Genomic DNA, 24,519 nt, shown 5'->3' on the forward strand with positions numbered 1-24,519 from the left:
CTCAAATTTTTTCAGTCAGCAGCAAGGTGTCTCCTATGGTCTAGTGGTTAGATGCTTTGCCTCTGATACAGAAGGTCGTGGGTTCGAATCCCAGCAGAAACCTTTTCTTAAATATAAGCACTGACTCCATATATGGACATACAGAGCGGGACACAGGAAGAGGCTGTATTGCATCGCTGACATGGAGGTAAGTAGAAGTGTTTATATATATTTTTTTAATACCCGACTGTTACTGCCATGGGGGGAGCGGGGGGCACTTGATACTGGCACATGGGGGGAGGCACCTGATACTGGCACATGGGGGGGGGGGGGAAGAGAGGCACCTGATACTGGCACCTGGGGGGGAGGGGGGGTTGGCACCTGATACTGGGAGGCACCTGATACTGGCACATGGGGGGGGGGGAGAGGGGTTGGCACCTGATACTGGCACCTGGGGGGAGGGGTTGGCACCTGATACTGGCACATGGGGGGGGGGGGGAGAGGCACCTGATACTGGCACCTGGGGGGGGGGAGAGGGGTTGGCGCCTGATACTGGCACCTGGGGGGGGGGGGGGGTTGGCATCTGATACTGGCACATGGGGGGGGGAAGAGAGGCACCTGATACTGGCACATGGGGGTGGGAGAGGGGTTGGCACCTGATACTGGCACCTGGGGGGGGAGGGGGGGTTGGCACCTGATACTGGCACATGGGGGGGGGAGAGAGGCACCTGATATTGGCACATGGGGGGGGAGAGGGGTTGGCACCTGATACTGGCACCTGGGGGGGGAGGGGGGGTTGGCACCTGATACTGGCACATGGGGGGGATGCACCTGATGCTGGCACATGGGGGGAGGCACCTGATACTGGCACATGGGGGGGGAGAGAGGCATCTGATACTGGCACATGGGGGGGAGAGGGGTTGGCACCTGATACTGGCACCTGGGGGGGAAGGGGGGGTTGGCACCTGATACTGGCACACGGGGGGGGGGACAGGCGAGGCACTTGATACTGGCACTTTTTTTTGTGGGGGGGGAGATGGCACTATAATACTGGGACATGTGGGGGGGGGGGAGGAGAGAGGCACTTGATACTGGCACATGATGGGGGGGCATTATGGGGGACACTAGGCCGGCAGCCTATCAGAGGCCGGACACTGAGGGGCATCTACTGGGGCACTATATATGGGGCATTTTATACTGGTACATTATGGGGGGCACTAGCAGGAAGGGGGGAGAGGAGCACTAAGGGGCATTTACTGGGGGAACTATATAGGGGTATTTTATACTGGGACATTATGGGGGCACTATGGGGACATTAGCTCAACTGGGGTCATTACAAGGGGGTATTTTTTGCACTGTCACATTATAAGGAGAATTATTATTACTGGGGGGGCATTATGGGGGGCTTTATTACTCCCCCATGGTATGACCCCCTAGTAGCAGCACCAGCCTCTCCCTGCTCTGCGACCCCACTGCCCCTTCTCCAAATCCTTATTATGAAATCTTTCTCATTAGGATAAAGCACAACATCAGCTCCGCCGAGCCCCCGGACAAAGTGTGGAAGTGGCGTCCGAGATCCCCAAGGGCCAAGTAACTGTAAGTTTTCATGTGAAATATGTTTGTTATACACATATAGCCTACACTGTGCCACACAATATACAGTATACCTCTACACTGTGCCACACAATATACAGTATACCTCTACACTGTGCCACACAATGTACAGTATACCTCTACACTGTGCCACACAATATACAGTATACCTCTACACTGTGCCCCACAATATACAGTATACCGCTACACTGTGCCAAAGGAGTGGGGTTTACACAGGAGGAGGAAGGTGCGAAGCGCGCTGGGGGGGGGGGGGGGGCCCTTACAAATATTTGCTGTGGGGCCCAGTCACTTCTAGTTACGCCCCTGCACGGTGATGTGTCCCCAACCATTGGTCATGTGCTGCTTGGGGACATGCTTTCAGTGGATCACATGACAGATGATGGGACATCACTTTCGGTCCGGTGGGGACTGGAAGGAGCAGATACAGGTGGTTCACGACTGGAACAAAGCATCATTCAGTAGACAAGTGCTTTTCTTTCAGTTAAACACTCTCCAGGCCCTTCTCAAAATGTGTTTGTGTGTTGGACAACTCCTATAAATATACATACATAAGTAGCTTATATTGAGTATATACAGAAGGAAATATCCATATTACCTATTAAAGCGTGGATCTGCATAGGCATCAGGAATGTTTAGAACTTCACCAGTTCTGGCAACCTGACCAGCTATGCCTTTTTCAATGGAAAATCTGAAGAGGTGAAGAAAAAAAATGCAAAAAAAGAAAAGAAAAGTTGAAATATGCATATATTATAGTTTATCCCAAAAAAGGTAATTAAAAAAGGTTTAACATTTTCCCTAATATTTCGTGCGTCACCTGATTTCTTTGGTCTTCCTGAAGACTGGCTTCCCTTCATCCTCTTCACCAATGTCAAAGAGATCAGAATACAACTCTTTGTTTTTGTGGTCTACCTGAAAGAGTGCACATCGATCTGCATTCACCAGGTTTTTTGCATATATCTGCAAGAAAAACACATGATCATCCTCATATATGATCATAGTTTTTTTATTTTATTTTTTTTATAAATTCAAAACATGTACTGCGGTCAAACTGGCCCTCACCATATCCTTGTTGCTGGAGGAATATTGTGGTAATAAACCACTAGCATGATCAATACAGTAGTACAAAAAAAGTAAATTATTAGGTAGAGAATTCTACAAAATGTTGACTTACCATAATATGTTCAAGTAAAGAATCTATTGCAACTATGTTATCAAAATATGTTCTGCAAAAGAAAAAAAGATATCTGATTTCAGGGAAAGGTAGACAATCATGAAGTAAATCAACGTAAAGACAGAACATGGATCTCCCTGATCTCATAATGCTGACTAGAGTAGACAAAATGAAGTCACGCGTACAGCACTGCACCACTACAGATTGTTTAAGGATAGCTCACCAATATCAAATCGGCAGGGGGCTGACTCCCGGCAATCAGCTGTTTGAGGAGAAAGCAGTGCTTGTACGATCGCTGCATTCTCTTCACTGTTTACCTGCTCACCGTCGCAACTGCAGCAGCGAGCAGTGCAATTACATCTCAACCGCCCCATTCACTTTGATTGGATGGCTCTGTCCTATTCACTTGAAGAGGAAGGAGTTGTCCTATTGAAATGAATGGGGAGGGCAGAGCTGTAAGTACACTACTCGCCACTGCAATTCCAATGGCGAGAAGGTTAACAGTGAAGTGAGGGAAGCACACATACAAGCACTGCCTTCTCCTCAAACAGCTGATCAATGGGCCAAGAAATGGCCTCTGCCAATCTGATATCAATGACCTATACTGAGGACAGGTCATCAATATAAAAAAAGCAGACAACCCCTTTAACCATTTATAAATCACAACCAAGCAACCATCGGTGGGAGATTCCACCTGTCATTTCATTAAAATCAGAGAAAAGATTGGTTGACATTTCCTGTGCACCAGTTTTAATAAATATCCTCTACTGTGTGTGCTGCAGATATTCAGGAAGAGGAAAAGGGATTTTGTATCTTAAGACTGAAATCACATATACATTTTTTAAGCACAGTTTTTCGCCAAAGCCAAAAATGGCATGTGTGACTCCAGCTTGTTTTCAATAAGCGTATTTAAAGGGAATCTGTCACCTGCGACCTCCCTATTAAACTGTTGTTAAACCCAAGCTCCACTCCTTTCAACCAGGCTGCTTTTATTGATAGGGCTAGGCAGTGGCAAAACAGCCAAGGAGGGGCTGTTCACAGAAAGGAGTGGAGCTTGGGTGCAACAAGAGCAATAGTAACGTCCCCTTTGGACTAAAGGCCTAATCTGCATATTAAGAAAAAGTATCATAACTTGGAAACAGGGTTTAACAAAAAGAAACATAGCTGTGGTTCATCTGATTTTTAGATTATGTACCTAGGCAAACAGGTTGACAGGGAGGTCGCTTGCGACAGATTTGCTTTAAGGCCTGGAATACACAGAGACTTCTTGTAGTATAGCTGATTGGGCAGCATCTGTTCATCCGTAGTTAAAATCAAGGTAAAACATTGAAAATCTTGTGCACTGTAGCTCTCTTTGGAAAGATGAATTCAACCAATTGTGCTGTCCCCATGTATCCCTGGCCTACAACAGAAATGTCCCAGACCTATTACTAAGCTTAGAAAAGGCTTGTTCAAAGTCACATCTGGAATAAACTTCACAAAAAGGATGTGCCGTCTACATACTCTCTCTATTTTTTTGTGGATATCCAACTTGTTAGGGAAACCTTACTACTTGCCCTGGAGATGTGCACCCACCACCATATCTTCCTGGGCATGCTGGCCACCATCCTTGACTAAAACAGACATGTCAGTAGCGCCAACACGTTCTCTTTAAAAACTTGAAATCAGAAATGTATGGCCAGTGTCCATGGTCTAAATTAAAAGGGTAGCCCGGGTTCTAGATATTGATGACATATCCTCAGGGTAGGTCATCAATATAAAAATTGATGGGGTACAACACCAGGCACCCCAAATTAGCTGCTCTCAGCATCCTAGGGTGGCAGAAATATCAAAGTGGATGGAGCCGGAAGCAACAAGCTCTGCCAACTGCGTACGAGCTCCCCATCCAATCAGATATTGATAACCTATCCTGATGACAAGTCATCAATGTCTAGACCCCTGACAACCCATGTGTGACTTAATGAGGAATTAAAAAAATATGTTACTTGTGTATGGAAAAGGTTTCACATTAATTAATGACATGTTCTGTTGCATGAGTTTGCATGAGGCATGTTCTGTTGCATGAGGAGGGTAGGAGCTTACAATTATGGTTTACTCCATGCTTCTTGAAAAAATACTAAACCACTACTTTGGTACGGTGTCAACTAGTAATAAAATTGTAGAAATGTACTTACTTGGACACATCTAATAGAAAGTCATTCAGCTCAGTTTGCTTTGCTAATCCTCTGCATACCTAACATATAGTATAAAAAAAAAAGAAGAAGAAAAAAATATTAAACAGGTGCAATACCATAGCTGCTAGATGAATATTCGAGTGACTGAGGCCTCATGCACACGACCGTTGTGTGCATCCGCGGCCGTTGTTCCATTTTCAGTTTTTTTTCGCGGACCCATTGACTTTCAATGGGTCCGTGGAAAAATCGGAAAATGCACCGTTTGGCTTCCGCGTCCGTGATCCGTTTTTCCAGTCCGTGAAAAAAATATGACCTGTCCTATTTTTTTCACGGACAACGGTTCACGGACCCATTCAAGTCAATGGGTCCGTGAAAAATCACGGATGCACACAACATAGTCATCCGTGTCCGTGATCCGTGATCCGTGTCCGTTTTTCCTATCATTTTCAATGCAAACTTGACTTAGTTTTTTTTTTCACTTTTCATGTCCGTGGATCCTCCAAAAATCAAGGAAGACCCACGGATGAAAAAACGGACACGGATCACGGAAAAACGGAACCCGTTTTTGCGGACCGCAAAAAAATACGGTCGTGTGCATGAGGCCTGACACAACTATTGCCACCCCTATAACATATGGATGCCCCCATTTACTGCAGGAAAAGAAGCTCGGTCAGTCTGCTCCATACACAAATGAACTAGCTGGTGATCCAGTTAATATTTAAAGGGGTTTTCCACCTTTTATTAAGTTATTTATTCCTCAGGATAGACCATCACTAAATGATTGATGGAAGGCCAAACCCAGCATCCCTGAAGATGAGCTGTTCGGCAATAGCTCCGGTCCGGGAAGCAGAAAGCTCCATCAAACTCGTCACTGCAGTGCTGTTCCATTGCTGCATTGACTTCAGCTAGTGATGGGTTATTCTGAGGATAGGATGTCACTTAATATATTCTGAGGATAGGCTGTCACTTAATATAGGTGGACAACTCTTAATAAGGAAAGCATTCCAGAGACTCCCAAGAAGCTGAGAAAAGCATAGGTACGTACTTGTACTTGATGTATTGCTACTGAAGCCCAAGCAAGATTTGCGGTTGCCACCTTAGTTATACAAAAAAGACAAAAAACGTAAGGTATAACATGATGCATAGAAAAAAGTACATACTACTTGTATGGACCATTTACAGTTGTGACTGCTAATACAGTCATACATATATATAATACAGTCATGTGAAAAAATTAGGACACCCTTTGAAAGCATGTGGTTTTTTGTAACATTTTTAATAAATGGTTATTTCATCTCCGTTTCAACAATACAGAGAGATTAAAGTAATCCAACTAAACAAAGAAAACTGAAGAAAAGTCTTTTCAAGATCTTCTGTAAATGTCATTCTACAAAAATGCCTATTCTAACTGAGGAAAAAGATAGGACACCCTCACATGTATTCCCTCTTAAATTGGCTCAGATCTCACACAGGTATATCACACCAGGTGCACATAATTAGTAGATCGTTACTCTGCATGTTGAATGAGGCTTGCCCTATTTAAACCTCAGACATTTAGTTTGGTGTGCTCCTGACTGTTGAAGTGAGAGTGAGCACCATGGTGAGAGCAAAAGAGCTGTCAGAGGACTTCAGAAAAAAGATTGTAGCAGCCTATGAGTCTGGGAAGGGATTTAAAAAGATCTCAAAAGATTTTGAAATCAGCCATTCCACTGTCCGGAAGATAGTCTACAAGTGGAGGGCTTTCAAAACAACTGCCAACATGCCCAGGACTGGTCGCCCCAGCAAGTTCACCCCAAGAGCAGACCGCAAGATGCTAAAAGAGGTCTCCAAAAACCCTAAAGTGTCATCTCGAGAACTACAGCAGGCTCTGGCTACTGTTGATGTAGAAGTACATGCCTCTACAATCAGAAAGAGACTGTACAAGTTTAACTTGCATGGGAGGTGTGCAAGGAGGAAACCTTTGCTTTCCAAGAGAAACATCGAGGCCAGACTGACATTTGCCAGAGATAAAGTTGACAAAGACCAGGACTTCTGGAATAATGTTCTTTGGACAGATGAGTCCAAAATTGAATTATTTGGACACAACAGCAGAGGACATGTTTGGCGTAAACCAAACACAGCATTCCAAGAAAAGAACCTCATACCAACTGTGAAGCATGGAGGTGGAAGTGTCATGGTTTGGGGCTGCTTTGCTGCAGCAGGACCTGGTCAGCTCACCATCATAGAATCCACGATGAATTCTACTGTGTATCAGAAGGTGCTTGAAGAACATGTGAGACCATCAGTTAGAAAATTAAAGCTGAAGCGGAACTGGACCATGCAACATGACAATGACCCAAAACATACTAGTAAATCAACCAAAGATTGGCTGAAAAAGAAGAAATGGAGAGTCCTGGAATGGCCAAGTCAAAGTCCAGATTTGAATCCCATTGAGATGCTGTGGGGTGACTTGAAAAGGGCTGTACGTGCAAGAAACCCCTCAAACATCTCACAGCTGAAAAAGTTCTGCATTGAGGAGTGGGGTAAAATTTCCTCAGACCGATGTCGAAGACTGGTAGATGGCTACAAGAACCGTCTCACTGCAGTTATTTCAGCCAAAGGAGGTAACACTCGCTATTAGGGGCAAGGGTGTCCTATCTTTTTCCTCAGTTAGAATAGGCATTTTTGTAGAATGACATTTACAGAAGATCTTGAAAAGACTTTTCTTCAGTTTTCTTTGTTTAGTCGGATTACTTTAATCTCTCTGTATTGTTGAAACGGAGATGAAATAACCATTTATTAAAAATGTTACAAAAAACCACATGCTTTCAAAGGGTGTCCTAATTTTTTCACATGACTGTACATACACATACAGTATCTCACAAAAGTGAGTACACACCTTACATTTTTGTAAATATTTTAAGATACCTTTTCAATGCGACAAAACTAAATATATGACTTAGGGGAGTACTCACTTTTGTTGCCAGTAGTTTAGACATTATTGGCACATACATATTATTTTTATATATTATTAGCTGGGTATTGAGTTATTTTGAGGGCACGCCAAATTTACACTGTTATACAAGCTTTATACTGACCACTTTACATTGTATCAAAGTGTCAGATCTTCAGTGTTGTCCCATGAAAAGATATGATAAAATATTTTCAAAAATGTGAGGGGAGTAATTACTTTTGTGAGATACTGGGTGTTAAACAAAACACAAATCTAAGGTCAACATACATGGAAGTATATTTATGTCAGAATATTCTCTAAAATGATGTAGGCAGATGGCAATAAACATAATCTAGACACAATGCGGAAGATTTACCAATACAAATACATTTTTAGACTGTAAACTTAGATTAGACAGTGTATAAATAAGCCAAATTTATTACCGTGCCCATTAGCTGTAGGTCCCTTCAACACTAAACCAGATCTCTTGACAGAAGTTTTTTCAAAAACTTAAAAAGGTGTTTTCTAGTACTTACAGTGCCTTGCAAAAGTATTCACCCCCCTTGACTTTTTTCGTATTTTGTTACATTACAGCCTTAAATGTTTTTTTTTAATCTGAATTTTATGTGATAGATCAGAACACAATAGTCTAAGTTGGTGAAGTGAAATAAGAAAAATATATAAATAAAACTATTGTTTAGAAATAGAAAACAGAAAAGTGGCATGTGCATATGTATTCACCCCCTTTGTTAGGAAGACCATAAAAAGCTCTGGTGCAACCAATTACCTTCAGAAGTCACATAATTAGTGAAATGATGTCCACCTGTATGCAAAGTGTCACATGATCTGTCATTATACAGTCAGGTCATAAATATTGGGACATCGACACAATTCTAACATTTTTGGCTCTATACACCACCACAACAGATTTGAATAAAAATGAACAAGATGTGCTTTAACTGCAGACTGTCAGCTTTAATTTGAGGGTATTTACATCCAAATCAGGTGAACGGTGCAGGAATTACAACAGTTTGCATATGTGCCTCCCACTTGTTAAGGGACCAAAAGTAATGGGATAATTGGCTTCTCAGCGGTTCCATGGCCAGGTGTGTGTTATTCCCTCATTATCCCAATTACAATGAGCAGATAAAAGGTCCAGAGTTCATTTCAAGTGTGCTATTTGCATTTGGAATATGTCGCTGTCAACTCTCAAGATGAGAACCAAAGAGCTGTCACTATCAGTGAAGCAAGCCATCATTAGGCTGAAAAAACAAAACAAACCCATCAGAGAGATAGCATGTGTGGTAAAGTCAACAATCAAGAGAAGACTTCACCAGAGTGAATACAGAGAGTTCACCACAAGATGTAAACCATTGGTGAGCCTCAAAAACAGGAAGGCCAGATTAGAGTTTGCCAAACGACATCTAAAAAAGCCTTCACAGTTCTGGAACAACATCCTATGGACAGATAAGACCAAGATCAACTTGTACCAGAGTGATGGGAAGAGAAGAGTATGAAGAAGGAAAGGAACTGCTCATGATCCTAAGCATACCACCTCATCAGTGAAGCATGGTGGTGGTAGTGTCATGACGTGGGCATGTAATGGCTGCCAATGGAACTGGTTTTCTTGTATTTATTGACGATGTGACTGCTGACAAAAGCAGCAGGATGAATTCTGAAGTGTTTCGGGCAATATTATCTGCTCATATTCAGCCAAATGCTTCAGAACTTATTGGACGGCGCTTCACAGTGCAGATGGACAATGACCCAAAGCATACTGCAAAAGCAACCAAAGAGTTTTTTAAGGGAAAGGAGTGGAATGTTAGGCAATCACCTGACCTGAATCCGATTGAGCATGCATTTCACTTGCTGAAGACAAAACTGAAAGGAAAATGCCCCAAGAACAAGCAGGAACTAAAGACAGTTGCAGTAGAGGCCTGGCAGAGCATCACCAGGGAGGAAACCCAGCGTCTGGTGATGTCTATGCGTTCCAGACTTCAGGTAGCAACCAAGTATTAAAAAGTGAAAGTTTGATTTATGATTATTATTCTGTCCCATTACTTTTGGTCCCTTAACAAGTGGGAGGCACATAAGCAAACTGTTGTAATCCCTACACCGTTCACCTGATTTGGATGTAAATAGCCTCAAATTAAAGCTGACAGTCTGCAGTTAAAGCACATAGTTTCATTTCAAACCCATTGTGGTGGTGTATAGAGCCACAAATGTTAGAATTGTGTTGATGTCCCAATATTTATGGACCTGACTGTATATACACACCTTTTTTGAAATTCCCCAAAGGCTGCAACACCTAAGCAAGAGGCATCACTAACCAAACACTGCTATAAAGACCAAGGAACTCTCCAAACAAGTAAGGGACAATGTTGTTGAGAAGTATAAGTCAGGGTTAGGTCATAACAAAATATCCAATTCTTTGATGATGCCCAGGAGCACCATCAAATCTATCATAACCAAATGGAAAGAACATGGCACAACAGCAAACCTGCCAAGAGACAGCCGCCCACCAAAACTCACGGACCGAGCAAGGAGGGCATTAATCAGAGAGGCAGCCCAAAGACCTAAGGGAGCCCTGGAGGAGCTGCAGAGTTCCACAGCAGAGACTGGAGTATCTGTACATAGGACGACAATAAGCCATATGATTCATAGAGTTGGGCTTTATGGCAGAGTGGCCAGAAGAAAGCCATTACTTTCAGCTAAAAACAAAAAGGCACGTTGTGAGTGGGAGGCATGTGGGAGACTCCCAAAATGTATGGAGGAAGGTGCTCTGGTCTGATGAGACTAAAATTTAACTTTTCAGCCGTCAAAGAAAATGCCATGTCTGGAGCAAACCCAACACATAACATAACCTAAAGAACACCATCCCCACAGTGAAACATGGTGGTGCCAGCATCATAATGTGGAGGTGTTTTTTCAGCAGCTGGGACTGGGAAACTGGTCAGAGTTGAGGGAAAGATGGATGGTGCTAAATACAGGGATATTCTTCAGCAAAACCTGCGCGTAATTTCAGGCTAGGATGGAGGTTCACCTTCCAGCAGTACAATGACCCTAAACACACTGCTAAAACAACACTTGAGTGGTTTAAGGGGAAACAAGTAAATGTGTTTGAATGGCCTAGTCAAAGCCCAGATCTCAATCCAATAGAAAATCTGTGGTCAGACTAAAAGATTGCTGTTCACAAGCTCAACCCATCCAACTTGAAGGAGATGGAGCAGTTTTGCAAGGAGGAATGGGCAAAAATCCCAGTGGTATCCAAAGCGACTTGGAGCTGTGATTGCTGCAAAAGCTGGCTCTACAAAGTATTGACTTTAGGGGGGTGAATAGTTATGCACATTGACTTTTCTGTTATTTTGTTCTATTTGTTGTTTGCTTCACAATAAAAATTAAATAAAAGCTTCAAAGTTGTTCTGTAAATTAAATGATGCAAATCCTCAAACCATCCATGTTAATTCCAGGTTGTGAGGCACCAAAATATGAAAAAAGTCAAGGGGCGGGGTTGAATACTTTTGCAAGGCACTGTAGATTCTGATAGGTCATCAATATCAGACCGGTGGAGATGCAGTCCTGATCAAAAGTTTAAGACGACTTGAAAAATCATATTTAGCATGGCTGGATCTTAACAAGGTTCCAAGTAGAGCTTCAACATACAACAAGAAGAAATGGGAGTGAGACAAAACATTTTTTGAGCATTCAATTTAATGAAAACAACGAATAAACTGAAACAGACTGTTTTTCAGCTGATCAAAAGTTTAGGACCACACCTCTGGACAAAGCCAGAGGCCGTTTGACGCCCCTGCACTGAAGCTCCATTGTTCCACTGAAGGAAAAATCACCCCAGGCCATTATGGCGCCCCCTCCACTGTGGCGCGTAGAAAAGATCTCAGGTGGGATCTGCTTGAATGTCATGCCAGTAACGTTGGAAACCATCAAGGTTAAATTTTTTCTCATCAGAGAATAAAACTTTCTTCCACCTTTGAATGTCCCATGTTTGGTGCTCTCTTGCAAAGTCCAAACGAGCAGTTCTGTGGCGTTCAAGGAGACGAGGTCTTTGAAGACGTTTTTTGTTTTTGAAGCCCTTCAGTCTCAGATGCCGTCTGATGGTTATGGGGCTGCAGTCAGCACCAATAAGGGCCTTAATTTGGGTCGAGGATCGTCCAGTTTCTTGACAGACAGCCAATTGGATCCTCCGGCTCAGTGCTGATGACATTTTTTTGGGTCTTCCACTTGACTTTTTTTGTTCCATAACCCTCAGGATCATTTAAGAAATTCCAAATGACTGTCTTACTGCGTCCCACCTCAGCAGCGATGGCGCGCTGTGAGAGACCCTGCTTATGCAGTTCAACAACCCGACCACGTTCAAAAAGGGAGAGTTTTTTTGCCTTTGCCATCACAACGTGTGACTACCTGACAGAAAATGACAATTAATCCACATCTTTGCACAGATTTGGCCTTTTAAAGTCATGTGGTCCTAAAATTTGGATCAGCTGAAAAACAGCCTGTTTCAGTTTAATCATTATTTTCAATTAATTGAATGCTAAAAATATGTTTTGTCTCACTCATTTCTTCTTGTTGCATGTTGAAGCTCTACTTGGAACCTTGTTAAGTGTAAAATATGATTTTTTTGCCATTTTTTGGTCTTTTGATCAGGACAGTATGACAACTGGCAGCCATATCGATCAGCTGTTTTGGGCAACCTCCAATGAGACTTCTGTACAATGGTATAATGTCTGGTACCGGCACCAGAAACAGATCGGTGGGGCTGAACCTGTCATTGAATCAGAGCGACAAGCACTCGACTTCTGGAACCACACCAAGAGAATGAGTATAAATATAGATAGATTTATTATATAGTATAGCCCAGTGGTGGGCAAACTTTTTTGTCAACTGAGCCAAATATCGCCAAAACCACGATTGAAATTTCTTTCGAGAGCCACATTTTTAAAACCTAAAATATTGCGTCAACAGTACCAGTGAGGACTATTAAGGCTCATGCACACGACCGTGTGCCCGCCGTTGCCATATTGCAGGCTGCATACGGCGGGTCCGCAATACACGGGCACTGGCCGTGTGCAGCCCGCATCATGGACCCATTCACTTCAGCATGCGCTACTTTTTTGCGGTGCGGGCAGTCAGATGCGGATTGTGAATCCCATTCAAGTGAATGGGTCCGCGATCCTCATGCAGCTGCCCCATGGTCTGTGTCCGTGCATTGCGGACCGCTATTTGCGGTCCGCAGCACAGGCACGGCGCCCTTACATTCGTGGGCATGAGCCCAGAGTGTGTTTTTGAATACTTTTATATGTACTTTCTTTTATTTGGATCTTGATTATTATTTCATTTTATCTTTATCATTTTTTACTTTTATTAAACTTGTCTGCAGATGTGGATGTAATGTGGATGACGCACTTATGGCGGATATCTGTGGATGACGCACTTATGGGAATATCTGTGGATGACGCACTTAAGGGGGATATCTGTTGATGACGCACTTATGGGGAATATCTGTGGATGACGCACTTATGGGGGATATCTGTGGATGACACATATATAGCATAAGATGCTATATATGTGCCCTCCACAGATATCCCCCATAAGTGCCCTCCACAGATATCCCCCATAAGTGCCCTCCACAGATATCCCCCATAAGTGCCCTCCACAGATATCCCCCATAAGTGCCCTCCACAGATATCCCCCATAAGTGCCCTCCAGTAAGTAAAGTAATGTATTAGTGGGGGGAAGGGAGGAGGCAGGGACACTTGCGGCGGGGCCGGTGCAGTGCCCGGCGCTGTGCACACACCGGGGCAGCTCCTACCTTTCTGCTGCAGGACATTTTGCTCCTCCTGAGCGGCGGCCTCTTCACCACTCCTCAGATGGCTGGTGTTCTGCCGAAAGTCCGCCGCTGGCTGCCCTTCTGCTGCTGTGTGCAGCGTGACATCTCACCCTCCGTCATGCGCCTCCTGCCCCGCCTGCCTGCTTCATTCATAAAGTGGAAGGAGCAGACAGACGGGGCAGGAGGCGCATGACGGACATTTTGCAAGCAGCTTAAGCGGCGCGATATGGCTGTCCGACCGCCCACCCGCCAGCCCGAACCAAAGAGCCGCATTCAAGGATCAAAAGAGCAGCTTGTGGCTCGCGAGCCGCACTTTGCCGACCACTGGTATAGCCTAAAAGAACTCTTAAAACTAGGTAAAACAATGTATCAAAATCAAGTAAAAACAATGTATCTTAATCTATGAGCATAGACTGATATAAATTAAGTGCAGTACACATAAGAATATTCCTGCAGCATATAATGTTCCTGCAACGTAAAATACAGTATAAAATATTATAAGTACCGCGCTCAGACAGGAATGGGGGAAGTAGGTATGTGATGTGTGTACACCCGTGGGTAATCCTATGTGGTTGCAGTCACTCTATATCTAATAAGGATTACCTCATCTCCAATGTTCTTTTGTTGAGGTGCACTTATACTTGGTTGGCGCAGGGTCCTTAACAGTTTCCACCATACAATACACGCCCCGGCCAGTGGCGTGAAGGTGGTGTTTGATCGGAATTTTTGCAGTGCGCGCTCTCACGGAGCATCTAGTGACATCACTTCTGCAGCTACAGCTGCCAAAAAGGTACCCAACGCGTTTTGGACAGACGATGTCCTTCCTCAGGGAGTGTTACAAGGCCCTTCTAGTGCTCCTATTTATGTGCTGCACTCATTACTGTTACTATTTAACCCCTTGTGCACCGCTCTGTTATTCTCTGTAGTACACCTGGACAAGACAAGATAGTCATTAGCTGCAAGTACTACCTTCAAGTACTACATTAAGTACTAGTAAAGAGATATTGCAGGAGACTGAAGAGATTCCAGAGATACTGCAAGAGATTGGCTTAGAGTCTCCAACTGGCTCATCTGTGTTGTTTTTGCTGATCATTGCTTGAGAAGAGGTAAGGAATTTGGTCAGCTGTTTGCTATTGTGCGTTTGCTAATGAGCCTAGCTCACTAAGGTGTTACATTTGTTGCTGGGGGAGGAGTTTGGGAAGGAGTGTGTGTATATATAGAGACAGACTCATTAGCTGGCCTAATTCATTAGCTGCAAGTACTACCTTCAAGTACTACATTAAGTACTAGTAAAGAGATATTGCAGGAGACTGAAGAGATTCCAGAGATACTGCAAGAGATTGGCTTAGAGTCTCCAACTGGCTCATCTGTGTTGTTTTTGCTGATCATTGCTTGAGAAGAGGTAAGGAATTTGGTCAGCTGTTTGCTATTGTGCGTTTGCTAATGAGCCTAGCTCACTAAGGTGTTACATTTGTTGCTGGGGGAGGAGTTTGGGAAGGAGTGTGTGTATATATAGAGACAGACTCATTAGCTGGCCTAATTCATTAGCTGCAAGTACTACCTTCAAGTACTACATTAAGTACAGTGTAGAGATATTGCAGGAGATAGTCAGGAGGTAGGCTGGAAGGTGGAAACAATACAAAAAAAGGTAAGATTTGTTTGATTTAAAGTTACAAATTATTATTATTATTTTTTTTTCTCCTCTTTAAAATGGCAGACTTGGTTCAGTGCAGGAATTGTTGTGCATTTATTTCATGTTCCACTCTTTGGAGATACGGATGCTGTCAGATCTGTAGACAGTTCTCCTTACTGCAGCAGGAAATTGCATTTTTGAAAGCTGAAATATTTAAATTATCTGTTAAACAAACTCCAGCTAGGACTGCTGCAATGCCACTGCCACAGAGGACCCCCAGAAATGGCAGATGGGTTACTGTAGGTTCTGGAAGTCTTAGAGTGGTGGATAGAAGACATGTCCCACAGTCGGTGGTTCTCCATAATTCATTTGCAGCACTCTCAGAATGTAAGGACAACATGGATATGGACTCAAGCACAGAGGGTGAGAAACCATCGACTCCTATGTCTAATGTATGCAACAAAAAAGATAAAGTGAAGTCTCAAAGGAAGCAGCTGTTGCTGGGTGATTCAATCATAAGAAGTGTGGAGCTTAAAGAAAATGGTTTTGTGAGATGTCTCCCTGGGGCTACTGCTAGAAGAGATAGAAGACGTATTATTAATATTGTTAAGCAAGCAAAGCAGGAAGGGGACGTGGATGTTCTTGTCCATCTAGGGACAAATGACCTGGCTTGCAATGAAGTGTCAGAGGTGAAAAAATCTTTTATCACACTTGGTAATGACGTACAGGATTTTGCATCCACCATTTCATTTTCTGAAGTTCTGCCTGTGCATAATGTTCAGAATGATAGGCAGAGGCGCATAAAGGAGTTCAACATATGGCTTGGTAAATGGTGTCAAGAGCAAGGATTTGGCTTTGTTTCTCATGATAGCTCTACTTGGAATAGAAAGGAACTGTACAAAAAAGATGGTTTGCATCTTTCTCTCAAAGGAACAAATGTACTTAGTGAACAACTCCAAGAATTTGCGAAAGAGTATTTAAACTAGGAAGGGGGGGGCAAAAGAGTGAAAATAAAAGATCCAATTGCCCCCCGAAAGAATGCCAGAACAGGTCAAAAGCACAGAGGTTAAGAAATGATAAGCTCAGAGTCCTGTCTACAAATGCTCGCAGTTTAGGTAAAAAAATCAATGAACTTGGGTCAATAATGGCATCTGAGAATGTAGATTTAGTGGCTGTTACGGAGACATGGTTTAATGAAAGAAATGACTGGGACATAACCATACCAGGGTACTCTTTATACAGAAGAGACAGAGAAGGCAAGAAAGGAGGAGGAGTGGCCCTGTATGTGAAAGATAGCATTAAATCTAACCTAATACAAGTTGGTGAGGCCAACATAGAGTCAGTTTGGGTTACGTTGCAGTTTGCTAACCATGCAGTAACTCGTGTAGGTGTGATATATAGACCACCTGGTCAAGTTAAAGAACTAGATGATCTACTAGTTGAAGAAATAGCTAAAATGACAATGAAAGGAGAAGTTATCATTATGGGAGATTTCAATCTTCCAGATATAAACTGGAAAACCAAAATAGCAAGTTCTACCAGGAGTACAGATATTCTAAATTCCCTACTGGGGTTATCTCTACAACAAGTGGTTGCGGAGCCAACCAGGAGGGAGGCCATTTTGGATTTGGTATTCACAAATGGGGATTCGGTATATGATGTCATTGTAGGCGAAACCTTGGGATCTAGTGATCACCAGTCAGTGTGGTTTAATATAAGAACTGTGAAAGAGTCCCACCACACAAAAACAAAAGTTTTAGATTTTAGAAAAACAGACTTTTCAAAAATGAAATTAGTCATAAATGAGTCCTTATCAGACTGGAACGGATTACATGGAGTCCAGGAGAAATGGGACTACTTAAAAGGTGCATTATTGAAGGCAACAGAAAATTGCATTAGACTTGTCAGTAAAAGCAAAAAAAGGAAGAGACCACTGTGGTACTCAGCAGAAGTGGCCCAAATCATTAAAAATAAAAAGCTAGCATTTTGTAATTATAAAAAAACCCAGAGCAATGAAGATAAGAAAATCTACAAGATTAGGCAGAGAGAGGCCAAGCAAGTTATAAGAACTTCTAGAGCGCAGGCAGAAGAAAAACTAGCTCAGTCTATGAAAAAAGGGGATAAGACATTCTTCAGATATATAAATGAAAAAAGGAAATTAAAACAAGGAATAACTAAATTAAAAACAAAGGACGGAAGGTATGTAGAAGAGAATAAAGGGCTAGCAGACTGCCTTAATGAATACTTCTGTTCAGTTTTTACAAAAGAAAAAGGAGAAGGACCTCCACTAGAAAGGATGACTAATAAATCATTTGATGCATGTATCTTTACAGAGGAAAATGTTCTAAGTTTGCTGTCTAAGGTGAAGACAAATAAGTCACAGGGGCCTGATGAGATACACCCAAAATTATTAAAAGAGCTTAGTGGTGAGCTGGCAAAACCGTTAACAGATTTATTTAACCAATCATTAGTAACAGGAGTCGTCCCGGAAGATTGGAAATTGGCAAATGTCGTGCCCATTCACAAGAAAGGTAGTAGGGAGGAATCGAGCAACTATAGACCAGTGAGTCTGACATCAATAGTAGGCAAATTAATGGAAACCCTATTAAAGGATAGGATTGTGGAACATCTAAAATCCCATGGATTGCAAGATGAAAAACAACATGGGTTTACTTCAGGGAGATCATGTCAAACAAATCTTATAGATTTTTTTGACTGGGTGAATAAAATAATAGACGGTGGAGGTGCAGTAGACATCGCATATCTAGATTTTAGTAAGGCTTTTGACACTGTCCCACATAGAAGACTTATCAATAAACTGCAGTCATTGAGCATGGACTCCCATATTGTTGAGTGGATTAGGCAGTGGCTGAGTGACAGACAACAGAGGGTTGTAGTCAATGGAGAACATTCAAAACAAAGGTCATGTTACCAGTGGGGTTCCACAGGGATCTGTACTGGGACCGATTTTGTTTAATATCTTCATAAGTGATATTGCAAAAGGCCTCGATGGTAAGGTTTGTCTTTTTGCTGATGACACAAAGATATGTAATAGGGTTGATGTTCCTGGAGGGAAACGCCAAATGGAAAAGGATTTAGGAAAACTAGAAGAATGGTCAGAACTCTGGCAACTGAAATGTAATGTGGATAAGTGCAAGATAATGCACCTGGGGCGTAAAAACCCAAGGGCAGAATATAGAATATTTGACACAGTCCTGACCTTAGTATCTGAGGAAAGGGATTTAGGAGTAATTATTTCAGAAGACTTAAAGGTGGGAAGACAATGTAATAGAGCAGCACGAAATGCCAGCAGAATGCTTGGATGTATAGGGAGAGGTATAAGCAGTAGAAAGAGTGAAGTGCTTATGCCGCTGTACAGAACACTGGTGAGACCTCACTTGGAGTATTGTGCGCAGTACTGGAGGCCATATCTCCAGAAGGATATAGATACTCTAGAGAGAGTTCAGAGAAGAGCTACTAAACTAGTACATGGATTGCAGGATAAAACTTACCAGGAAAGGTTAAAGGACCTTAATATGTATAGCTTGGAAGAAAGAAGAGACAGAGGGGATATGATAGAAACTTTTAAATACATAAAGGGAATCAACTTGGTAAAGGAGGAGAGCATATTTAAAAGAAGAAAAACTACCACAAGAGGACACAGTTTTAAATTAGAGGGGCAAAGGTTTAAAAGTAATATAAGGAAGTATTACTTTACTGAGAGGGTAGTGGATGCATGGAATAGCCTTCCTGCAGAAGTAGTAGCTGCAAATACAGTGAAGGGGTTTAAGCATGCATGGGATAGGCATAAGGCCATCCTTCATATAAGATAAGGGCCGGGGGCTATCCATAGTATTCAGTATATTGGGCAGACTAGATGGGCCAAATGGTTCTTATCTGCCGACACATTCTATGTTTCTATGTTTCTATAAGACCATTTTTACTCAAATGCAAACCGTTCTATTTCAGTGTTTAAACCGTTTGGTATTAAGATATTCATATTAAATATCCACTTTGTTTCTATTTTAGAAATTTCTTTAATAAAATCTCCCCCTCTTATTTCTTCTAACTATTTGCACCCCACAAAAGCTTGAACCTGTGAATTTTCCTCCATGTCTTTCTTTGTAGTGCTGTGACAATGGATGTCCTTCAAATTTTTTCTTTATATTGTATATGTGCTCCCCTATTCTTTTCTTGAGTTGTCTTTTCGTGCGACCAACATAATTTTTTTTTTACAGGGGCAAGTAATTGTATATATTGTTCCCGTAGTGTTACAAGTTATAAATTGTTTTATACTCTCTATACACGATCTACTCTTATTATTCGTTAGTATTTTACACCCCATGCATTTCTTGCATGGGTAAAAGTCTGATAGTTGCTCATCTTTTTTCGCTATTTTACCTCTGTTGTAATTTGCTGTTATGCATCTACAGTCAGGTCCATAAATTTTGGGACATCAACACAATTCTAAAATTTTTGGCTCTATACACCACCACAATGGATTTGAAAAGAAATGAACAAGATTTGCTTTATCTGCAGACTGTCAGCTTAAGGGCTCTTTCACACTTGCGTTCTTGTCTTCCGGCATAGAGTTCCGTCGTCGGGGCTCTATGCCGGAAGAATCCTGATCAGGATTATCCTAATGCATTCTGAATGGAGAGTAATCCGTTCAGGATGCATCAGGATGTCTTCAGTTCCGGAACGGAACGTTTTTTGGCCGGAGAAAATACCGCAGCATGCTGCGCTTTTTGCTCCGGCCAAAAATCCGGAACACTTGCCGCAAGGCCGGATGCGGAATTAATGCCCATTGAAAGGCATTGATCCGGATCCGGCCTTAAGCTAAACGTCGTTTCGGCGCATTGCCGGAGCCGACATTTAGCTTTTTCAGAGTGGTTACCATGGCTGCCGGGACGCTAAAGTCCTGGCAGCCATGGTAAAGTGTAGCGGGGAGCGGGGGAGCAGTGTACTTACCGTCCGTGCGGCTCCCCGGGCGCTCCAGAGTGACGTCAGGGCGCCCCAAGCGCATGGATCACGTGATCACATGGATCACGTCATCCATGCGCATGGGGCGCTCTGACGTCACTCTGGAGCGCCCCGGGAGCCGCACGGACTGTAAGTATACCGCTCCCCCGCTCCCCACTACTACTATGGCAACCAGGACTTTAATAGCGTCCTGGGTGCCATAGTAACACTGAACGCATTTGGAAGACGGTTCCGTCTTCAAATGCTTTCAGTACACTTGCGTTTTTCCGGATCCGGCGTGTAATTCCGGCAAGTGGAGTACACGCCGGATCCGGACAACGCAAGTGTGAAAGAGGCCTTAATTTGAGGGTATTTACATCCAAATCAGGTGAACGGTGTAGGAATTACAACAGTTTGCATATGTGCCTCCCACTTGTTAAGGGACCAAAAGTAATGGGACAATTGACTTCTCAGCTGTTCTATGGCCAGGTGTGTGTTATTCCCTCATTATCCCAATTACAATAAGCAGATAAAAGGTCCAGAGTTCATTTCAAGTGTGCTATTTGCATTTGGAATCTGTTGCTGTCAACTCTCAATATGAGATCCAAAGAGCTGTCACTATTAGTGAAGCAAGCCATCATTAAGCTGAAAAAACAAAACAAACCCATCAGAGAGATAGCAAAAACATTAGACGTGGCCAAAACAACTGTTTGGAACATTCTTAAAAAGAAGGAACACACCGGTGAGCTCAGCAACACCAAAAGACCACGGAAAACAACTGTGGTGGATGACCAAAGAATTCTTTCCCTGGTGAAGAAAACACCCTTCACAACAGATGGCCAGATCAAGAACACTCTCCAGGAGGTAGGTGTATGTGTGTCAAAGTCAACAATCAAGAGAAGACTTCACAAGGGTGAATACAGAGGGTTCACCACAAGATGTAAACCATTGGTGAGCCTCAAAAACAGGAAGGCCAGATTAGAGTTTGCCAAATGACATCTTAAAAATACTTCACAGTTCTGGAACAACATCCTATGGACAGATGAGACCAAGATCAACTTGTACCAGAGTGATGGGAAGAGAAGAGTATGGAGAAGGAAAGGAACTGCTCATGATCCTAAGCAAACCACCTTATCAGTGAAGCATGGTGGTGGTAGTGTTATGGCATGGGCATGTATGGCTGCCAATAGAACTGGTTCTCTTGTATTTATTGATGATGTGACTGCTGACAAAAGCAGCAGGATGAATTCTGAAGTGTTTCGGGCAATATTATCTGCTCATATTCAGCCAAATGCTTCAGAACTCATTGGACGGCGCTTCACAGCGCAGATGGACAATGACCCAAAGCATACTGCAAAAGCAATGAAACAGTTTTTTAAGGGAAGGAAGTGGAATGTTATGCAATGGCCAAGTCAATCACCTTACCTGAATCCGATTGAGCATGCATTTCACTTGCTGAAGACAAAACTGAAGGGAAAATGCCCCAAGAACAAGCAGGAACTGAAGACAGTTACAGTAGAGGCCTGGCAGAGCATCACGAGGGATGAAACCCAGCGTCTGGTGATGTCTATGCGTTCCAGACTTCAGGCTGTAATTGACTGCGATGGATTTGCAACCAAGTAATAAAAAGTGGAAGTTTGATTTATGATTATTATGCTGTCCCATTACTTTTGGTCCCTTAACAAGTGGGAGGCACATATGCAAACTGTTGTAATTCTTACACCGTTCACCTGATTTGGATGTAAATACCCTCAAATTAAAGCTGACAGTCTGCAGTTAAAGAACATCTTGTTCGTTTCTTTTCAAATCCATTGTGGTGGTGTATAGAGCCAAAAATGTTAGAATTGTGTCGACGTCTCAATATTTATAGACCTGACTGTATGTGTGGGCGCTATAAGGGTTGCCGATATTCCTGGCTTTACAATATAAAAATTTTGGTATCGAAGGAATAAATTCACCAATTATTTTATCCTCTTTTAGGTTGTCCCAATGTTTTTTCATTTTTTTTCTGAATTGTGCTGTCTGACAGTTATGTGGTATAATTATCGGTGGGATTATGAATTCCTCTTCCACCGATTCAATGTTCTTTGTTTTTTCCTCCTCGAGCAGGGTTATTCTATTTAATTGGCCTATTTCTATTCTCTGTTGTTCTAGCTTCTTTTTGTCATAGCCTTTATATAAAAATTTATTCTGCAGGCATTTTGCCTCTCTTTCATATTCAGCTTCTTCAGTACAGTTTCTTTTAATGCGTAGAAACTTCTTGGGACATTTTCTAGCCAGCATGGTAGGTGGCAACTTTCTATGGAGATAAAACTGTTTGCGTCAGTCGGTTTGTTGAACGTTTTTGTGCAAATTCTGTCCCCTTCTATGTAAATAGTTAAATCTAAAAAATGTCTTTCTTTCTTACTATAGGTGGATGTTAATTCCAAATAAAATTCGTTTTTATTAATATCAATTAAAAACTCTTGCAGACTCTCTTCCCCTCCTTCCCATATAAAAACAATATAGTCTATAAAACGTCACCAGAGGACGAGGCACGACCGGAGCTCGTCATTGGGATGAATGTAGTGCTGCTCCCACCACCCCACATATAAATTTGCGAAACCCGGTGTGAACCTCGTCCCCATCGCGGTCCCCCACATTTGTAGGTAAAACTTATGTTTATATGTAAAATTATTTTTTGGTAAAATGAACATTATACATTCCCCTAAAAAATGTATTTGCGTCTCTGGCATCTCCCCTTTCGTACGCAAAAAATGTTTGACGGCTTCACTGCCTTTATTATTTTCAATAACTGTATAAAGGAACTTAATATCTAATGTACCAATGATAGTCCTTCTTCCATTCAATTTTACTTAGTGTTTGTAATGTATGTTTCGTGTCCTTTAGATATGTGGGCAGTGCCTGTGCATAGGGCTGTAACTGTTGGTCTACATATCTCGACAAGGAGCTAGTTAAGCAGTCTATACCCGACACAATAGGTCTCCCTGGTGGATTTTGTACCTCCTTGTGTATTTTCGGATTGTGGTAGAATACCGCAATTTTCGGGTGTTCTACATTTATAAACGCTGCTTATTTTTTATGCAGAATACAATAGTCTCTACCTTTCTGAATGGTGGATTTTACGTATACTTCATACTGGATCGCACCCCGTTCGTTATATATTTCTTGATTGTCTATCTTGGCCGAATCAGTCCAAAATAGACAATCAAGAAATATATAAGGAACGGGGTGCGATCCAGTACGAAGTTTTGAGATAGCCCAAGGAATCCAGGCGATTTTTCAGCTGACTATATAAGTGGGTTTGGTATGGGGACATAGGTAACCACTGAGGAAGGAGTGAGTTAACACTCCGAAACGCGTATGGTTAGAAGTTTTACACCTATTCACCCCTAGACCCACGACTTGTTATCCATGGATATGTACTAGAAGAGCACTCTACTAAGAAGTAGAAGATTCACTCTGTCGGACAAGCATCATACGAACCTCCCCCTCACACTAAAGACAAGACCGTACCGGAGACTGATCCATCGAACACGTTGGACGCCAAACCCTAACCACGTAGGACGCCAGTCACTGCTCTTGGACTATTGTATTTAGCGCAGCCGGGAGGTGAGCTACCTCGGTCGGAATGGTCTTCAGGAAGGAGGTAATAGACAACCAGATACCGGCTGCTGAGTGGGACGCCACGCAGTAGCGGCTTCATATGATAATATCACCTAAGTTCCAAAGGGATATGTGTTTTTATATATATATATATATATATATATATATAAAACAAGAAAGGACACCGCAGCACATCCGTAGGTGAAAAATAGTGGATCTTTATTCACCCTTGCGACGTTTCAGTCCACTTGCTGGGACTATTATCAAGCCTAGTGGACTGAAACGTCGCAAGGGTGAATAAAGATCCACTATTTTTCACCTACGGATGTGCTGCGGTGTCCTTTCTTGTTTTATACTATACACCTTGGTAAGGTGTTCACACCGCTGGCACCCATCTTTTTGTTACAAGGAGTGCTGCCCTGATCCTACACAGTCTATATATATATATATAAATATACCTAAGGGGACTATGCTGTAATTGAACAGCCACCACTGTTACCAGCTGATTGCTTTCTATAGCCAGTGTGAACCATCTCACCAGCAATCGGCCAACAACACGATCTAAGAAGTATTGGCATATAGAGGACTGTAAGTGTGAAATAG

At 42.5% G+C, this 24,519-nt stretch overlaps 1 protein-coding gene across 3 annotated transcripts in view; it reads right to left on the bottom strand.

The window, feature by feature from the left end:
* The window catches only part of PDE10A (phosphodiesterase 10A), a 384,127-nt gene that overhangs the window by 102,819 nt on the left and 256,789 nt on the right, over positions 1-24,519 (bottom strand). For all 3 annotated transcript variants that reach the window (XM_040429292.1, XM_040429293.1, XM_040429294.1), the window contains exons 8-12: positions 5,984-6,034; positions 4,939-4,997; positions 2,765-2,816; positions 2,408-2,550; positions 2,189-2,281 (exon numbers count right to left, since the gene is read on the bottom strand). In XM_040429292.1, coding sequence (XP_040285226.1) covers positions 2,189-2,281; positions 2,408-2,550; positions 2,765-2,816; positions 4,939-4,997; positions 5,984-6,034 — 398 coding nt within the window. The remainder of the gene's footprint in view (positions 1-2,188; positions 2,282-2,407; positions 2,551-2,764; positions 2,817-4,938; positions 4,998-5,983; positions 6,035-24,519) is intronic.

Source organism: Bufo bufo, chromosome 4 (genome assembly GCF_905171765.1).
Source record: "Bufo bufo chromosome 4, aBufBuf1.1, whole genome shotgun sequence".
Lineage (NCBI taxonomy): Eukaryota > Metazoa > Chordata > Amphibia > Anura > Bufonidae > Bufo > Bufo bufo.